The sequence below is a fragment of the Gigantopelta aegis genome, chromosome 9 (assembly GCF_016097555.1).
Source record: "Gigantopelta aegis isolate Gae_Host chromosome 9, Gae_host_genome, whole genome shotgun sequence".
Taxonomy (NCBI): domain Eukaryota; kingdom Metazoa; phylum Mollusca; class Gastropoda; order Neomphalida; family Peltospiridae; genus Gigantopelta; species Gigantopelta aegis.
In genome coordinates this window covers 50,717,898-50,733,715 of record NC_054707.1, presented here as the reverse complement: position 1 = coordinate 50,733,715, position 15,818 = coordinate 50,717,898, and the positions used below count along the sequence as shown (strand labels likewise).

The window sequence follows — 15,818 nt, the reverse complement described above, 5'->3', positions numbered from 1 at the left end:
TTACCGCTAGGTACGGTTCTGTGGTCACAAGTGACCCTTATCACTCGATAGTTAATGGTCATAAATCTAATCGCGCTCCATTTCCGTTCCTATCTCGTACCAGTTGGTTCCAAGTGTTAAATAATTTTATTGATTGTACGTAAACGCCAGAGACATCAAAATTTTCATTTACGTCATAAAGTAAATAAACTACGTAAAATACACCCGGCTCACAGTGCTCATACTGATACTTGACATTATTTAAACGAAAAGTCGCCAGTAATGTATTGGACGAAGAGAGAAAAAAAGGTACCGTACAGTAACTTGTTAAGACAATCCTGATAGGCGACTGGGTTTTTTTCACTGTTTTTAAGAGGTAATACGGTTTAATTGTCGGTAGGCAGTACCGTGAATTATACGATTTAATATATATATATATACTCGCTATCGTAATAGATTACTTTCAATTTTCTCGTAATCGTAATCGTGACATTCGTCAAGTAATCGCCCCATCTATATATATATATATACATGTGTATGTGTATGTGTATGTGTGTATATGTGTATATATATATATATATATATATATATATATATATATATATATATATATATATATATATATACATACACATACACATACACATACACATACACATACATACATATATATATATATATATATATATATATATATATATATATATATATACATACATACACATACACATACACATACACATACACATACACATACACATACACATACACATGTATATATATATATAGATGGGGCGATTACTTGACGAATGTCACGATTACGATTACGAAAAAATTGAAAGTAATCTATTACGATAGCGAGTACAACATTGTCCAGTAATCATGATTACAATCATGATTACATTTCAACAAATATGCACAAGTAGTGAAATGATGTTACCAACATGAAATTGTTAATTTTATTTGAAATAAATAAAAACAAGTGACCTTCATTAAAAATACAGGGTTGGGGTTTTGTTTTCCCATTTATTTTCAATTATTATTATTATTTATTTGTTTGCATTGCTCCCCTGCTCCCCTCTCCACCTCGCATCAGACGCCAAAATACACTTATGGTATTTTCCCCGAGATGACGATTACATAAGTGGCAGTGACTTGGGGAGGACAAACAATCCTCTCACCCCCCCCCCCCCCCCCCACCCGCACCGTTTCCGACGCCACGCTACCGGTATATTTTGCTTAAAATTACGATTATCTAACTGGCAAGTAACTTGGGGGAGTGTCCCTCTCCTCCCCGTTTCCGACGCCCGTGTGCACGTTATGATGTCTCTTATCTATGACGATTATCTAACTGGCAGTGGACTTTGGGGCACTGCCTCCTCCACCACAACCACCCCCCCCCCCCCACCCCGCTTCACTTGATAATAACCTAACTGGCATTGCCTCCCTGCCACTTTGCCTCCCCATCACTTGCGACGCCCCTGTGAACGTTATGACTTGGGGAGGGCATACCATCTGCCATCACCCTCTACCATCACCCTCACCCCCACCCCCGCTACAGACGTCCAGGTACACTTTATGATACTTTGCCCAAAATGACGATTATCTAATTGTACGCGTTATGATATTCTGCCCAAGATTTCGATGATCTAATTGAACGCGTTATGATATTCTGCCCAAGATTCCGATCATCTAATTGTACGCGTTATGATATTCTGCCCAAGATGACGATAATCTAATTGTACGCGTTATGATATTCTGCCCAAGATGACGATTATCTAACTGTACGCGTTATGATATTCTGCCCAAGATGTCGATGATCTAATTGAACGCGTTATGATATTCTGCCCAAGATTCCGATCATCTAATTGTACGCGTTATGATATTCTGCCCAAGATGACGATAATCTAATTGTACGCGTTATGATATTCTGCCCAAGATGACGATATGACGATTATTTAACTGCACACATTATGATATTCTGCCCAAGATGACGATTATCTAACTGTACACGTTATGATATTCTGCCCAAGATGACGATCATCTAACTGGTAGGTAACCCGCGCAGAGCATTTCTCCCTGCCGCACCCCCCCCCCCCCCCTCAAGTCCGTGTACACGTTATGATATTCTGCGCAAGATGACGATTATCTAACTGGTAGGTGACCCGCGCAGAAAATTCCTCCCTGCCCTCCCCCTCAAGTCCGTGTACACGATTATATAAGAGGCAGGTGACCTGGGGGGAAGAATTGCTTCCCCACTCAACTTCCGATGCCCGTTTACACGTTATGATATTTTGCCAAGTTGACGATAACCTAACTGGCATTGCCTCCCTGCCTCCCCTCCACTTCCGACGCTCGTGTACACGTTATGGTATTCTGTTCAGGACGACGATTATCTAAGTGGCAGGTGATTTGGGGATACTGACTCCCTGCCCCTCCCACCCCCACCCCCTGGCTTCCGACGACACATGATATTTTACCCAAGATGACGATGACCTCACTGACATTGCCTACCCCCTCCATTTCTGACGCCCGTGTACATGTTATGATATTCTGCCCAGGATGACGATTATATAAGTGGCAGGTGACCGGTGGGGGGGGGGGGAGGGCATTGCCTCCCTGCCCTCCCCTCAATTTCCGACGCCCATGTACACGTTATGATATTCTGGTGGAGATGACGATTATATAAGTGGCAGGTGACGGGGAGGCATTGCCTCCCTGCCCTCCCCCTCAGTTTCCGACGCCCATGTACACGTTATGATATTCTGCCCAGGATGAGGATTATATAAGACGCAGATGACCTGGGGGAGAACTGCTCCCCCCTCCACTTACGCCCGTGTACACATTATGATATTTTGCCAAGTTGACCATAACCTAACTGGCATTGCCTCCCTGCCTCCCCCTCCACCGCAGACGCCAGTATACATGTTATGGTATTCTGTTCAGGACGATGATTATCAAAGTGGCAGGCGATTTGGGGGCACTGACTTCCTACACGCCCCCACCCATCCCCCGCCCTGGCTTCCGACGATACATAATATTTTACTCAAGATGACGATGACCTCACTGGCATTGCCCTTCCCCCTCCCGTTATCCCCCCCCCCCCTCCTCTATTTCCGATGCCCGTGTACACGTTATGATATTCCGGCGGAGATGACGATTATCTAAGTGGCAGGTGACTTGTCACAGAAGTGGTTGGTTCTCGCCTATACACGAGATCGCGCTTGCTAGACGTGCCTCACATACCAGCGAACCTTCAGACGGGGAGCCGGCGCGATGCACCGCAATAAAGCAGGCCTGCATGTATATGGGATACGGCGCTTCTTCTCAGGTGTGCTAACTGCTGACAAGTGAATTATGTGTCTGTTTGTTGAACATACTTAATCCCCAGTAAGCTGCTGCCACCGGCAAACAGTCCATGAATAAAGGTGCATGGCTCGTTCGATAAACAGGTATGTAACTGTGAATTCAGAAGATATAATATAATATTATGCATTTACGTATTACGTCATATATATGAACCACTTACCGATGGAGTGAGGTCTACATGTTTGGGTTTGTCTTTTATTGTTCGTTCTCTCTCTCTCTCTCTCTCTCTCTCTCTCTCTCTCTCTCTCTCTCTCTCTCTCTCTCTCTCTCTCTCTCTCTCTCTCTCTGTGTCTCTCTTTCCCCCTCTCTCTGTATGTCTCTGTCTCTCTCTCTCTCTCTCCCTCTCTCTCGATCTGTGTCTCTCTTTCCCCCTCTCTCTGTCTGTCTTTGTCTCTCTCTGTCTGTCTCTCTCTCTCTGCCTGTCTGTCTGTCTGTCTCTCTCTCTCTCTCTGCCTGCCTGTCTGCCTGCCTGTCTGTCTGTCTGTCTGTCTGTCTGTCTGTCTCTCTCTCTCTCTCTCTCTCTCTCTCTCTCTCTCTCTCTCTCTCTCTCTCTCTCTCATGAAAGAAATGAAAGAAGTCATCCTTACAGCGCCTATTTTACAGTGACAACTAGCACATTTCCCCTCCCCTCGCACAGTTTTATTTTTAAATGTGCAATGTAATACCTCACGAACTTACTTATTTATAAGGGTGTTTATTGTTACGTGATGTTTGTAATATTACATTATAATGCTTACCTTAATTTGGTACTCACGATCATCTTGGATTACCTATTATGCGGGTATTAAATGTATATACATTTTATACATACATGTACGTGAACGATGTTTATTCCGAGTATGTTCATCATTAGGAGAGTGATCACAGTTAATAGTAATTATAAAACGTTGATCACATGTAAAACAGGCTATAGAGGTATGCTTACTTTATTACATGAATTTAAAGTCACTGGTATTAGTTTTCGCGGTACGTACTTTTTCTGTTTCGCATAAAATAACTTGGTGTTTTACAAGCACCGGGCTGACGAAAACCACACTGGACTTGCCAAAATTAATAATTTAAGTAAGACGTTTAAGCAATAAATAACTGAATGTAAAAAAAGGTGTAATTTAACAGAACATATTTTATACTTCCTAATAACTAGGGTCTAAATTTTTATAAAAAACCTATGCTACTCAGGTTATTACACAATGCAAACCAGGAAATCACGTATTAGGCTATTTAATTAAAAACATCACAGGGGAAGCTTGTCCCTGAATTCCCTGGAAATCCCTGGTTTTTCATGTCCTTGGCAAAGCACTTTTATGCCTTGTTTATTTGTCATAAATAATTTTACAATTTCGGTTAGGTTACGGCCCTAATATTAAGGTCAATATTTATGACATAATATTCAACAAAAACAAAATATTTAAAAACTGATATAATGTAGTGTCGGATTGGTAGTATTAGATAGCAGTTGTTTGAGAACGAAACGAAGATTCAAACCGATTAAGCGGTGTTTACAACAGTGGTGCACATTAGCCAGATTATCTTTTAACAGAACTGCGTTAAACATGCATTGTCGTACAAGTCACTTTTACGAGCTGTTTGATATGCTATGTCATATGCCGGTGCATGTATTTGCAACAGAACAGAAATACATCCACGTTTTGGAGTTGTAGTTAACCATGACGCAAAAACATAACACGACTATAACTAACCCCCCTTTTTTTTGTCCGACGATCAAGGAAAATGTAGGGTTTGAGGACTGGGAAAGAGGTAGTATTAATCAGAACTCTGTCAAATTATCGTTTACATAATGAAGAAGTATAGTACTAAATGCCCCTACTCAAGATTTGATAACCTACCATACTTGTTATTTAATGGTTTACAGTTATCTTTTTTATTCACAAAATGTTTTGGGTCTATTTTATTTTTTAAAAGAAATTCCTGTCAAAAGTATTTAATTAATATTTTTATTTGTCACGAACATAATTCGCCCTGTTATTATTTTCTTTTGCATCTATGTCTGTTCTTTAAAAGTGTTGTGAATGCATGGTAATACTTCATGTATTTATTTCAAATTCCGAGAGAGGATTATATAACACAATTATAAACCATATTTTAATAATTTTGTGAATTAAGTTGAATCATTTCCCTTCCACAAAGAAAAGAAGAAAATACGTAGATATTCGTAGGTTAATATATTTTTAAAACTATGTGGATGTAGTTAGGACTGACAGAAGAATGGACTGGTAAGTTTCTGTCTCAGACACATCGAGTCTGCGGTAGCCATGTCATTGACGTTTTGTAGAAGAGTATGCTTTCACGTTGTAAGAAAATTCTTTTGTAGAGTTGTCTGTCAATCAAAACGAGAAGAACCAATCACATTCTTTGAGTGACACGTTATTGGCTGCTACAAAGATACAAACAGACGGATTATATTTCAGTGCAGTTTCGGCTGCTGGCGTGTCGTTGCCATTGTCGGTGCATGCCCAATTAAAACATGGAATATTAAATCGTAAATGTTTTTTATTTTCAGACACCGGCACAATAATAGGAGATTGTTCTTAAATATCAGCCAGACGTGACTGCTGCAGTGTTGGTTGTTGGTTGGAGTTTTTTCCCCTTCAAATTCATGTCATGGAAGGTTCCATTGCTTTAAAGGATATTATCAAGTGGAGCTAAGAGATTCTGTTTCGTAGCTAGCTGTGATTTATTTTGCCGTCTGCTGACACGACGGTATTGAAGCGTAGTGACACCGGGTTAGCGTTTCCCTGGATGTCTTCGCTCGACGATTAGACTGTTATCTCACACTGTGGCCGCGTGCGTCTAGACTGTCTGCATCACCAACGACGTACACGAATATCACACCAGACGTTGTACTTGCAGTTGCTGGGCTTTTTGTTCTTGTGTTTGGTTTATAGTAATGTTGTTAAGTGTTGAAAATAATTTCAAGGAAGTATTCATGAATTCAAAAAATAAGTATAAAACTGACCACAAAAACTACTAGTAATTCGTTTGCTATGATTTTAAAGACATTTGTGGAGAACCTGTAAAAAGTGTTTTTTGTCTGAGAAACGACGATCATAATTTGAGACTTGAATTAATATACCAGTGTCAAGGTAACGCGCGTGTGTTTGCGTGTGGAAAGAGTTTGTGATCATTATCATAATCTTCATCATCATCCTAGGTAATAGGTTGTGAGACCTGTCGGATAAAGCTATACATCTGGGCAGGTGGTTATGCCTCGTGTAAGACCCAGGCTTGGTTCATGACAACACGATGCAAATGTGGTTGCCTGTCGCTGCCTGTCTGCTCATCGTCGGCCAACGGGCACATTTCGCTGATGGCGCCGATTACGAATACAGCTACTATGGGGACGATTACCTGAACGGGGACTACCCGCGGGACTGGAACCCAGACTGGGCCGCCATGGTGAGTCGGATACCCAGGCCCAAGTGCATAGACATCCCGGAGAACCTGTCCCTGTGTCAGAACATCGGATACGACAGGATGCGCCTGCCGAATCTCCTGGACCACGACTCGCTGTCTGAGGTCACCCAGCAGGCCAAGTCGTGGGGGCCTCTGTTGGGCATCCACTGTCACCCCGACACCAAGCTCTTCCTCTGTTCCCTGTTCTCCCCAGTCTGCCTCGACCGACCCATCTTCCCGTGTCGTTCTCTCTGCGAGAGCGTCAAGTACTTCTGTCTGGGGAGGATGAAGGCCTACGGGTTCGACTGGCCCGAGATGCTGAGGTGTGAGAAATTTCCCGTTGACAACGATCTCTGCATCAAGCAGCAGCACCAAGTGAAACGTAAGTATATTTGGTTACTTCCTTCCAGATATTAAATATCAGTTTTGAGTCCTCATAAGGAGAGATGAATTGTGTTTTTTTTGCTTTTTAAATCGTTACCTTGATCTCCAGTAGGAAGATCATTCCAGCATTTATGGATCGTCTGTGTATTACATATACAGTATTTAAATAGTTTAGTCATATATTGAAAGGTAATATACTTTATTATTTCACTCTGTTGGAAGCACGAGGCAGTGAATATATATAAATGAAAGCACTACCATTTAGTAGTACATACAAATTAGAGAAGTAGCACTAAAACATATAACAGTCTTTAAAACAATGACTGTATGTAGGATTCGGCGTTGACAAAAGCATATTTATGAAGCTCTGCCTATAGGTTATCTAGTCCTCGTTTGACCTGGACTACGTTCAGCCAATTCGAGCAGAAAAACGTTCGCAGAGACTGGTTTATGTGTTTCATGTTAAACCCGGGGCTGCATTCATTCAAACGCAGGTGATGTATAGATCCATCAGTTTGCAACAGTCATCTTGTTGAAGATCCACAAACACCAAATTTTTTAGATCTATTATAAATATTAGTCGAGGCTGTTAGTATTATAAAAAATTCTTTGGTAACTTTAAAGTAACACTCCTCAAACATTGAACAATCGGTTGATTCATTGATGTTATAATTTATTTTCATATTTATAATATATCCAATATATTTTGAAGCATGCTGTCCTGCAGGGTACACGGTTACCAGCTGTATGGACTGTCTGTCCAGGATTAGAGTGTCTGTGTAGGGGGTTAGTAAAACATATTGTGGCTTGGAGCCAGTTCTGTGATGCGAACGCAGCACCAATGCTCGAAATTAATTTTGTGGAGTGGGAAGGAAGCACAATCTTTGTTGTTCCTTTTCCAGTTTTATTCTTGAAGTAAAAGCTAGAACTTGGTAAGCAGTTTTAGAACGCATGTTTTGATACGAATTCTACAGTTGTGTAATTATTTCAGATGGAAAGCAAACGCTGTAAGTGAACCTACCTCAAGTTCAGCCAGCTGTTTTTCGCTAACGTTTGCAAACTATTTTGACTGGTTCCAGATGTGGTCATTCTGTTTACTGTGTAGCGTAAAATCCTGTCGAGCGTACGTTAGCGACAAACGGTTCACTGAACTTACCCCTGGTTATCAGAAAGCATTTTGTGCGTCATGAGTGAGAATTGCATCTAGTTCCTTGTCAATTTCAAGCCTTGACCAGCAATGCCGAGCCTTTAAACTTGCATATATATACGAGCCTTTAGACTTGCATATATATATATATATATATATATATATATATATATATATATATATATATATAGTAATATACGAGCCTTTAGACTTGCATATATATACGAGCCTTTAGACTTGCATATATACGAGCCTTTAGACTTGCATATATATACGAGCCTTTAGACTTGCATATATATACGAGCCTTTAGACTTGCATATATACGAGCCTTTAGACTTGCATATATACGAGCCTTTAGACTTGCATATATACGAGCCTTTAGACTTGCATATATATACGAGCCTTTAGACTTGCATATATACGAGCCTTTAGACTTGCATATATATACGAGCCTTTAGACTTGCATATATACGAGCCTTTAGACTTGCATATATATACGAGCCTTTAGACTTGCATATATAAACTCGTAAGCGTTTTTCACACACACACACACACACACACACGCACGCACGCGCGCACGCACGCGCGCGCGCACACACCATTATGACATTTATTTTAATGCCTTATGGCGATTTTCTGTTACAGTAATGTTTTTACAAGAGTCTATATTTTCCTTATGTCTTTGTCCACAAAACCGGCCTCGGTGGCGTCGTGGCAGGCCATCGGTCTACAGGCTGGTAGGTACTGGGTTCGGATCCCAGTCGAGGCATGGGATTTTTAATCCAGATACCGACTCCAAACCCTGAGTGAGTGCTCCGCAAGGCTCAATGGGTAGGTGTAAACCACTTGCACCGACCAGTGATCCATAACTGGTTCAACAAAGGCCATGGTTTGTGCTATCCTGCCTGTGGGAAGCGCAAATAAAAGATCCCTTGCTGCTAATCGGAAGAGTAGCCCATGTAGTGGCGACAGCGGGTTTCCTCTCAAAATCTGTGTGGTCCTTAACCATATGTCTGACGCCATATAACCGTAAATAAAAAATGTGTTGAGTGCGTCGTTAAATAAAACATTTTTTTTTTTTTGTTTCTTGTCCACAAAATCTAATTATAAAAAGAATCCAGCATATGCATTCGTGTGGTATAGTAAAAGTAAAAGCGAGGTGGTGGAATCTTCGACTAGGGTATAATGGATTATTTTTTTATTATCCGTTCATTAAATAAATTATTATTTTACACGAACAGACAAAGATGGTTGAAAAAAGTACCATATTTTTGGCTATCATATCATAAATAAACCACACTATAAAATTTGCCATATCCCCCCCCCCCACCCCACACACACACCTATATCAACAAATATGAATAAATCATTGAATGAATGTTTCACGACACTCCAGCACGAAAAATACACCGACTATTGGGTAACAAACTATGGTAAATGCAAACAACTATATCAACAAGATAAGACTGTTATAAGGCAGACTTGAATTACAAATTATCGGTCTGAAAATGTTGTGTGATGACCAGACGTACCAATAGAGCTAGCGCCCTTTGTTAAGTATAAACACGTCATAGCTCATAAAAAAAGATATCTTTCATAGCTATCGTTCGTGAGATATCTATGTCCTAAGGATGAAAGAAATACATATATACGACATTAATGCATTTGTCTCTTACTGGGGTTTGGTATGACCAAAAATAGCAATAAACTAGACTTTGAACCTACCTTCTGTCAATATCTTTATGGTATATACGAACTTATTTTTGTTTTGATACATAAATCACATAACATGCACGCAGTAAGCGATATAACAGTTAATGCCAACATATAACGTTTATATTAAACTGTACGGTAGTACCACTCATCCTGAAGTCTGTTGTGCTATATGCAGTCAGGGCTTCTAGAATTTTTATAAAATCCACTAGCTATGGGATCGGTGATTATAAAAATTTACTAGCCAAGAATAAAAATCCACTAGCCCTACTTTACTTTAAGTTAATACAATTTTACTAAATAATAATAATAATCAGATATGTCACCTAAAGAGGGAAATAGAGCTTAAAAACGCTGACATTGGGTGTTGGGGTGGGGGCAGGATGAACATATTTACAAAATAGACTTAACTGCAATATTTGACCTTTTTTTTTACTAGCCATCGGGCATGGCAATAGTAGTTATTTACTAGCCCAACATAAAATATCACTAGCTAACATAATCTAGAAGCCCTGATACAGTCTGAAAATGGGCAATAAGTAAATTCGAACCAATCCAACGGAGTTGATTACATTATATCACGATATTTGAGAATTTTTCTTTGGGTGTATTATCCGTTCATTATCTAAATATATTTAAAATAAATGAGGGAAAATGAGGGAGAGAAAGACAGTTACGAAAAAGATAGAAATTAGGTAGGGTGAGAAAGAGAGGCAAATATATATATATATATATATATATATATATATATATATATATATATATATATATATACACACACACACACACACACACACACACACACACGTATGTATGTATGTATGTATGCATGTATAATCTCTCTCTCTCTCTCTCTCTCTCTCTCTCTCTCTCTCTCTCTCTCTCTCTCTCTCTCTCTCTCTCTCTCTCTCTCTCATTGTTGTTTTAAATTCTTCGTCCAAAGGAGAGAAAAGGAAAATTTTTTCAACAACATCTCAGCACATTTTAAAACTTTTGGATGTAACATATTGTTAATGCGATATTTGGTTTAAGATACTGAAAGTGCCTCCACATAAGCTACTCCAGTTCATAGCAGCATGGTATACTTAATCTGCCTTCTACAACAGACTGGAAAATCAAACCACGGCATGCGATACACGAGACTGGTTAAGATATAGCAAACAAACAAAAAGGAAAGAAAGAAAGAAAAACAAACACTGAAAGGTTTCGATCTTGGGACCCATTACAACTCAGGCGAGTGTTCCTCTTAAGGGCCTTTATCCTACAGTCCGCCCTCGTTTTTGCTGAAGCCAATACAAAAATACATGGGCACCCGTGAAACATATTTCAGCTATAGCTCATATACTTTATACATTATCGGAAAATGTCACATACATATTTATGGTAGAAACTCGAAGGGAACCATAATGGGTTGTTTATTATCCATCTCCACCTTCCTCTGAAAATCTGTCTAAAGTCGTAGACCCTAGATTTAATCCATGAAAGTGGACACTAAGTTCGGTTAATCTAAAGTTACAATAGAGGGAAACAAGTCTCTGATGTTGAATCGGGCAAACACCCTTATAGGTTAAAACTCCTACCTGCAGCGTATCAATCGACATACACACGACGGATATAAATACTACTACCCTCACCCTTAAAATGAATAAGAAAAAATTGGGGTCAAGCTACTGATTTCAGAGATAAAGGGTAGCTTTTTTTGCAGCGTCTATGACTTCTCTAGTTCTGCACACAATATGAGTACGGTTTTTTTACAGGTACCCCATACATGTTTCAAGCACAAGGCTACTTGACACAGTGGTACTAGATGAAATAAAATTACATACAATTTTTGCCCAGATGAAACTAATTTTTGTTACAACCAACACACACACACACACACACACACACACACACACACACACACACACACACACACACACACACATCACCAATCACAGGACTTGTGGCGTTAACTTATCTATCAAAAGTTCAGTGCATCTCGAATTTTTTACCCAGCCGGAAGTTATTTGGTTTAGTACTACCTAAAAACAGGCTAGAGTTCGTCTTCATAGCAGTTACTTCTCAGAGGGACGTGCGTTTTTTAAATATAAAATGGAGTTTTGTAGTGTTTGACTCGTTAGGGTGACCAAAAACACTTCACATGTACGGAAATTGTTCATCTAAACAATAAAATATAATTAATGTCTGATTTCAATGTAGAAAACATGGCTCTAATAAGTAGAACATACGCCGTAGTGTTTTAAAACTAGGTTCTGTCATTTTAAGCAAGAGCAACATGACCCTGTTTTACGCTATGCACCATCTGAATGTACAGCACTCGACTTGTTATGTTTCGCAAGTCAACGACATGTCTTGTCATCGTGACATTTCACATTATCTAAGATCACGCCAAGTTATCGCCTTGTGAAAACTGACCCGCAGATGATGATATAACTTGTGTTTCTGATTATGTTACATATATGAAACTCACCGAGCTTCAAGTGTATGGCCCTAGGCACACATCTTAGTTGCCTAGGTAATCTCAGAACAGACAAAAGAAAACAACTGCTGTTTATTCAGACGTTAATAATTGTAATAATTGATATAAAAGTATTCTTGTTCAATAACTTCGATCTGGGTCAACGTAAATGATAAAAGTTTTATTAATAAACATTTTTTTTTAAATAGGCTATTTTAATGCACAATGTTCATATTGTTTTAGCCATGACATTCGTCAGACTCAAATGAGTTTTTCTATCAGCGATTTGTTTGGCGTTCTTCCATCATTCGTCCGTTCGTCCGTTCGTCAGCGTTTTCTTTGAAGTATATCTTCACCTAGAGTTTTGATTGAATTATTGTGAAACTTGGTACAATCATTCTTTGTGACACTCTCCACAAACTACTTGAGCGATCTTTCAGAAATTTAAACATTATTTTTAAATTGATCATTTGAACGTATATCTTCTAGAGTTTTTAGTCGAATAGTTCTGAAAATCGGCATTGTGATTTTCTGTGGCGCTTTCCATAAAATAAAAGAGAAATATTGGAAATTGTGAATTTGTAAAATTTTATTATTTTATTAAAACTAAATTTTTAAATAGAAATTTAAGACTGAAAAGTTAAACGTTTATTTGATCTTTGAATTTCATTTGAATAGTTCTGAAACTCGGTATAGTTATTCTCAGTGGCAGTCTTCATAAACTAAAATTATATTTTGGAATTTAATTTTTTTATTAAACGTTATTAGAGGTTTGATTGGATAGTTCTGAAACTCAGTAACATGATTATCCGAGGTCATAGGATATTTTGAAAGTTTCGAATTTTAAATGTGTTTATTCAATTTTAAACATTTTAAATTGAAATTTCACAGACTACAATGAGATATATTTTACAAATTTTAAACTTATAAGCTTGCATTAAATTAAAAACATTTAAATAGTCTATGTTCTCCTGGAGTGTTGACTGAACAGTTCTGAAAGTCAGTGTAATGATTATTTTGGGTAGTCTGCATAAACTCATAAAAATATGTTATAAATATTTTGAAATTTTATTCAATTAAAAAATATTTTAAAAAAAATCAAAATCAAATCTTTCATCAAAGTCTATCTGCTCTTAGAATTTGAAATTTAAAATATTAAATGGAACTTAAACATTGAAAATTTGAAAATCTATCTTCTGGTAGTATGACTTAACATAAATACATGTAGTTGGTAAAAAAAATTGCTTTGTGTGATTTACTCGGACTGTTCAAGTATTCCACTGAGTCAGATTCTGTATTTTAAAAAAAAAATTGTTTTATTTAACGACGCCACTAGAGCTCATTGATTTTTGTATCTTATCATCGGCTATTGGATGTCAAACATATGGTCATTCTGACACTGTTTTTTTTAGAGGAAACCCGCTGTTGCTACATAGGCTACTCTTTTACGACAGGCGGCAAGGGATCTTTTTTTGCGCTTCTCACAGGCAGGATAGCACAAACCATGACCTTTGTTGAACCAGTTATGGATCACTGGTCGGTGCAAGTGGTTTACACCTACCCATTGAGCCTTGCGGAGCACTCACTCAGAGTTTGGAGAGAAATCAGTATGTAAACAGGGGCGGAATTTAGCCCAGTCGGTTGAGCGCTCGCTTGATTACGAGTTAATGATGATAAACAAGCTGATGTAAAATGTAAAATTAAGAAAATTAATAAATGTACAGCTGATATATATATATATATATATATATATATATATATATATATATATATATATATATATATATATATATAGATGATGAAAATATTACAAACCTTACAGCTCATTTAGATAGATTATTCGTCACCAAACAGAGAAACAATAAACAGTTTAGTAAATGATTTGGGTAACATCATGAAAAAGAGTGCCGAAAAGACAGTAGGAAATTATGCTCAAATAAGTACAAACAAACATACTACAGCTAAAGAGAAAATTTGGTTTGGTAAAGAGTGTAGAAAGGTTTCATTTTCACAAAGCAAGACTTAAGTTTAATCACAGTAAATGTAATATAGTTCGTCTCTCGATGATGGGTTTGGGCCAGCAATATAGGAAAACTGTAAAATTTTACAAACGTAAACACGATCAATCATCCGAACAAAAAATACGCAAAATGCAAACAAACAAACCCAAGGAATTTTGGAAACTATTAAATTCAATAAATGAAAAACAAACACCCACTGATATAGAAATGGATAATATTTTTGAATATTTCAAAGAAATAAATGAAACAGACCCTAATGATGTTGACAGCATCAACATAGATATTTCCTTTGAAAACAATATCCTAAATAATGAAATCGCTATTGATGAAGTACTGAAAGCTATTAGATGCCTTCGAAACAATAAAGCAATGGGTTCAGATGAGATTTCAAATGAATACCTTAAATATGGAGAAAGCGAACTCGCTCGTATCTTAGTAAAACTATTTAATACAATTTTCAACACGGGCATACTACCAGAAGATTGGCTAAATGGAATTATCAAGCCAATTTATAAAAAGCAAGGTAGCCCAAAAGATCCCGAATCGTACAGACCCATTACAATAGTAAGTTGTTTTGGAAAGCTATTTACATCAATTTTAAATAAGAGAATAAATGATTTCCTCGAATCCACAGAACAACTAAACGAAAGTCAAGCGGGATTTCGCAAAGGTTATAGTACTAATGATCTTCTTTTTTTTTTTGAATGCTCTATGTGAAATTATCAAACAAAAATAAAAGAAATTTTACTGTGCCTTTATAGATTTCTCGAAAGCATTTGATACTGTTTGGCGAACAGGTTTATGGCAAAAAAATGTTACGTCTAGATGTAAATGGTAAATTTCTTAGAATTGTTTATAATATGTACCAAGGTATCAAATCATGTATAAGCCACAATGATGAATATTCGGCTTATTTCCTATGTCAAAATGGAGTACGTCAGGGCGAAAATCTGTTCCCCATATTATTCGCTATATACTTAAATAATCTAGAAAATACATTAAAAGAGAAACAATGTAATGGTATAAGAATAGAGTATGAAAACAACAATACTGACCTACTGTTTATAATTACCCTGCTACTTTATGCTGATGACACTGTGATTTTGGCAGAATCAACAGAAGACCTACAAAAGTCTTTAAACGTTTTCTCGGAATATTGTGAAATTTGGAAACTAAAAGAAAATATATATAAGTCTAAAATATTAGTATTTGGTGCAAAACCACCCAAAAATAAATCATTCTACATTAAGGACATTAAATTAGACATTGTTGATAGCTATAAATACTTAGGCATTATATTTACTAGAACAGGATCGTTTATCCAAGCAA

General features: G+C 37.7%; 1 protein-coding gene across 4 annotated transcripts in view; it reads left to right on the top strand.

The window, feature by feature from the left end:
- Positions 1-3,151: 3,151 nt before the first annotated feature.
- The window catches only part of LOC121380637 (secreted frizzled-related protein 5-like), a 30,253-nt gene continuing 17,586 nt past the window's right edge, over positions 3,152-15,818 (top strand). For 2 of the 4 annotated variants that reach the window (XM_041509546.1, XM_041509543.1), the window contains exons 1-2: positions 3,152-3,431; positions 5,870-7,144. In XM_041509546.1, coding sequence (XP_041365480.1) covers positions 6,613-7,144 — 532 coding nt within the window. In that variant the 5' untranslated portion in view covers positions 3,152-3,431; positions 5,870-6,612. Of the gene's footprint in view, positions 3,432-5,796; positions 7,145-15,818 lie in introns of those variants that run through there. The other 2 variants (XM_041509545.1, XM_041509544.1) reach the window with 2 other exon arrangements.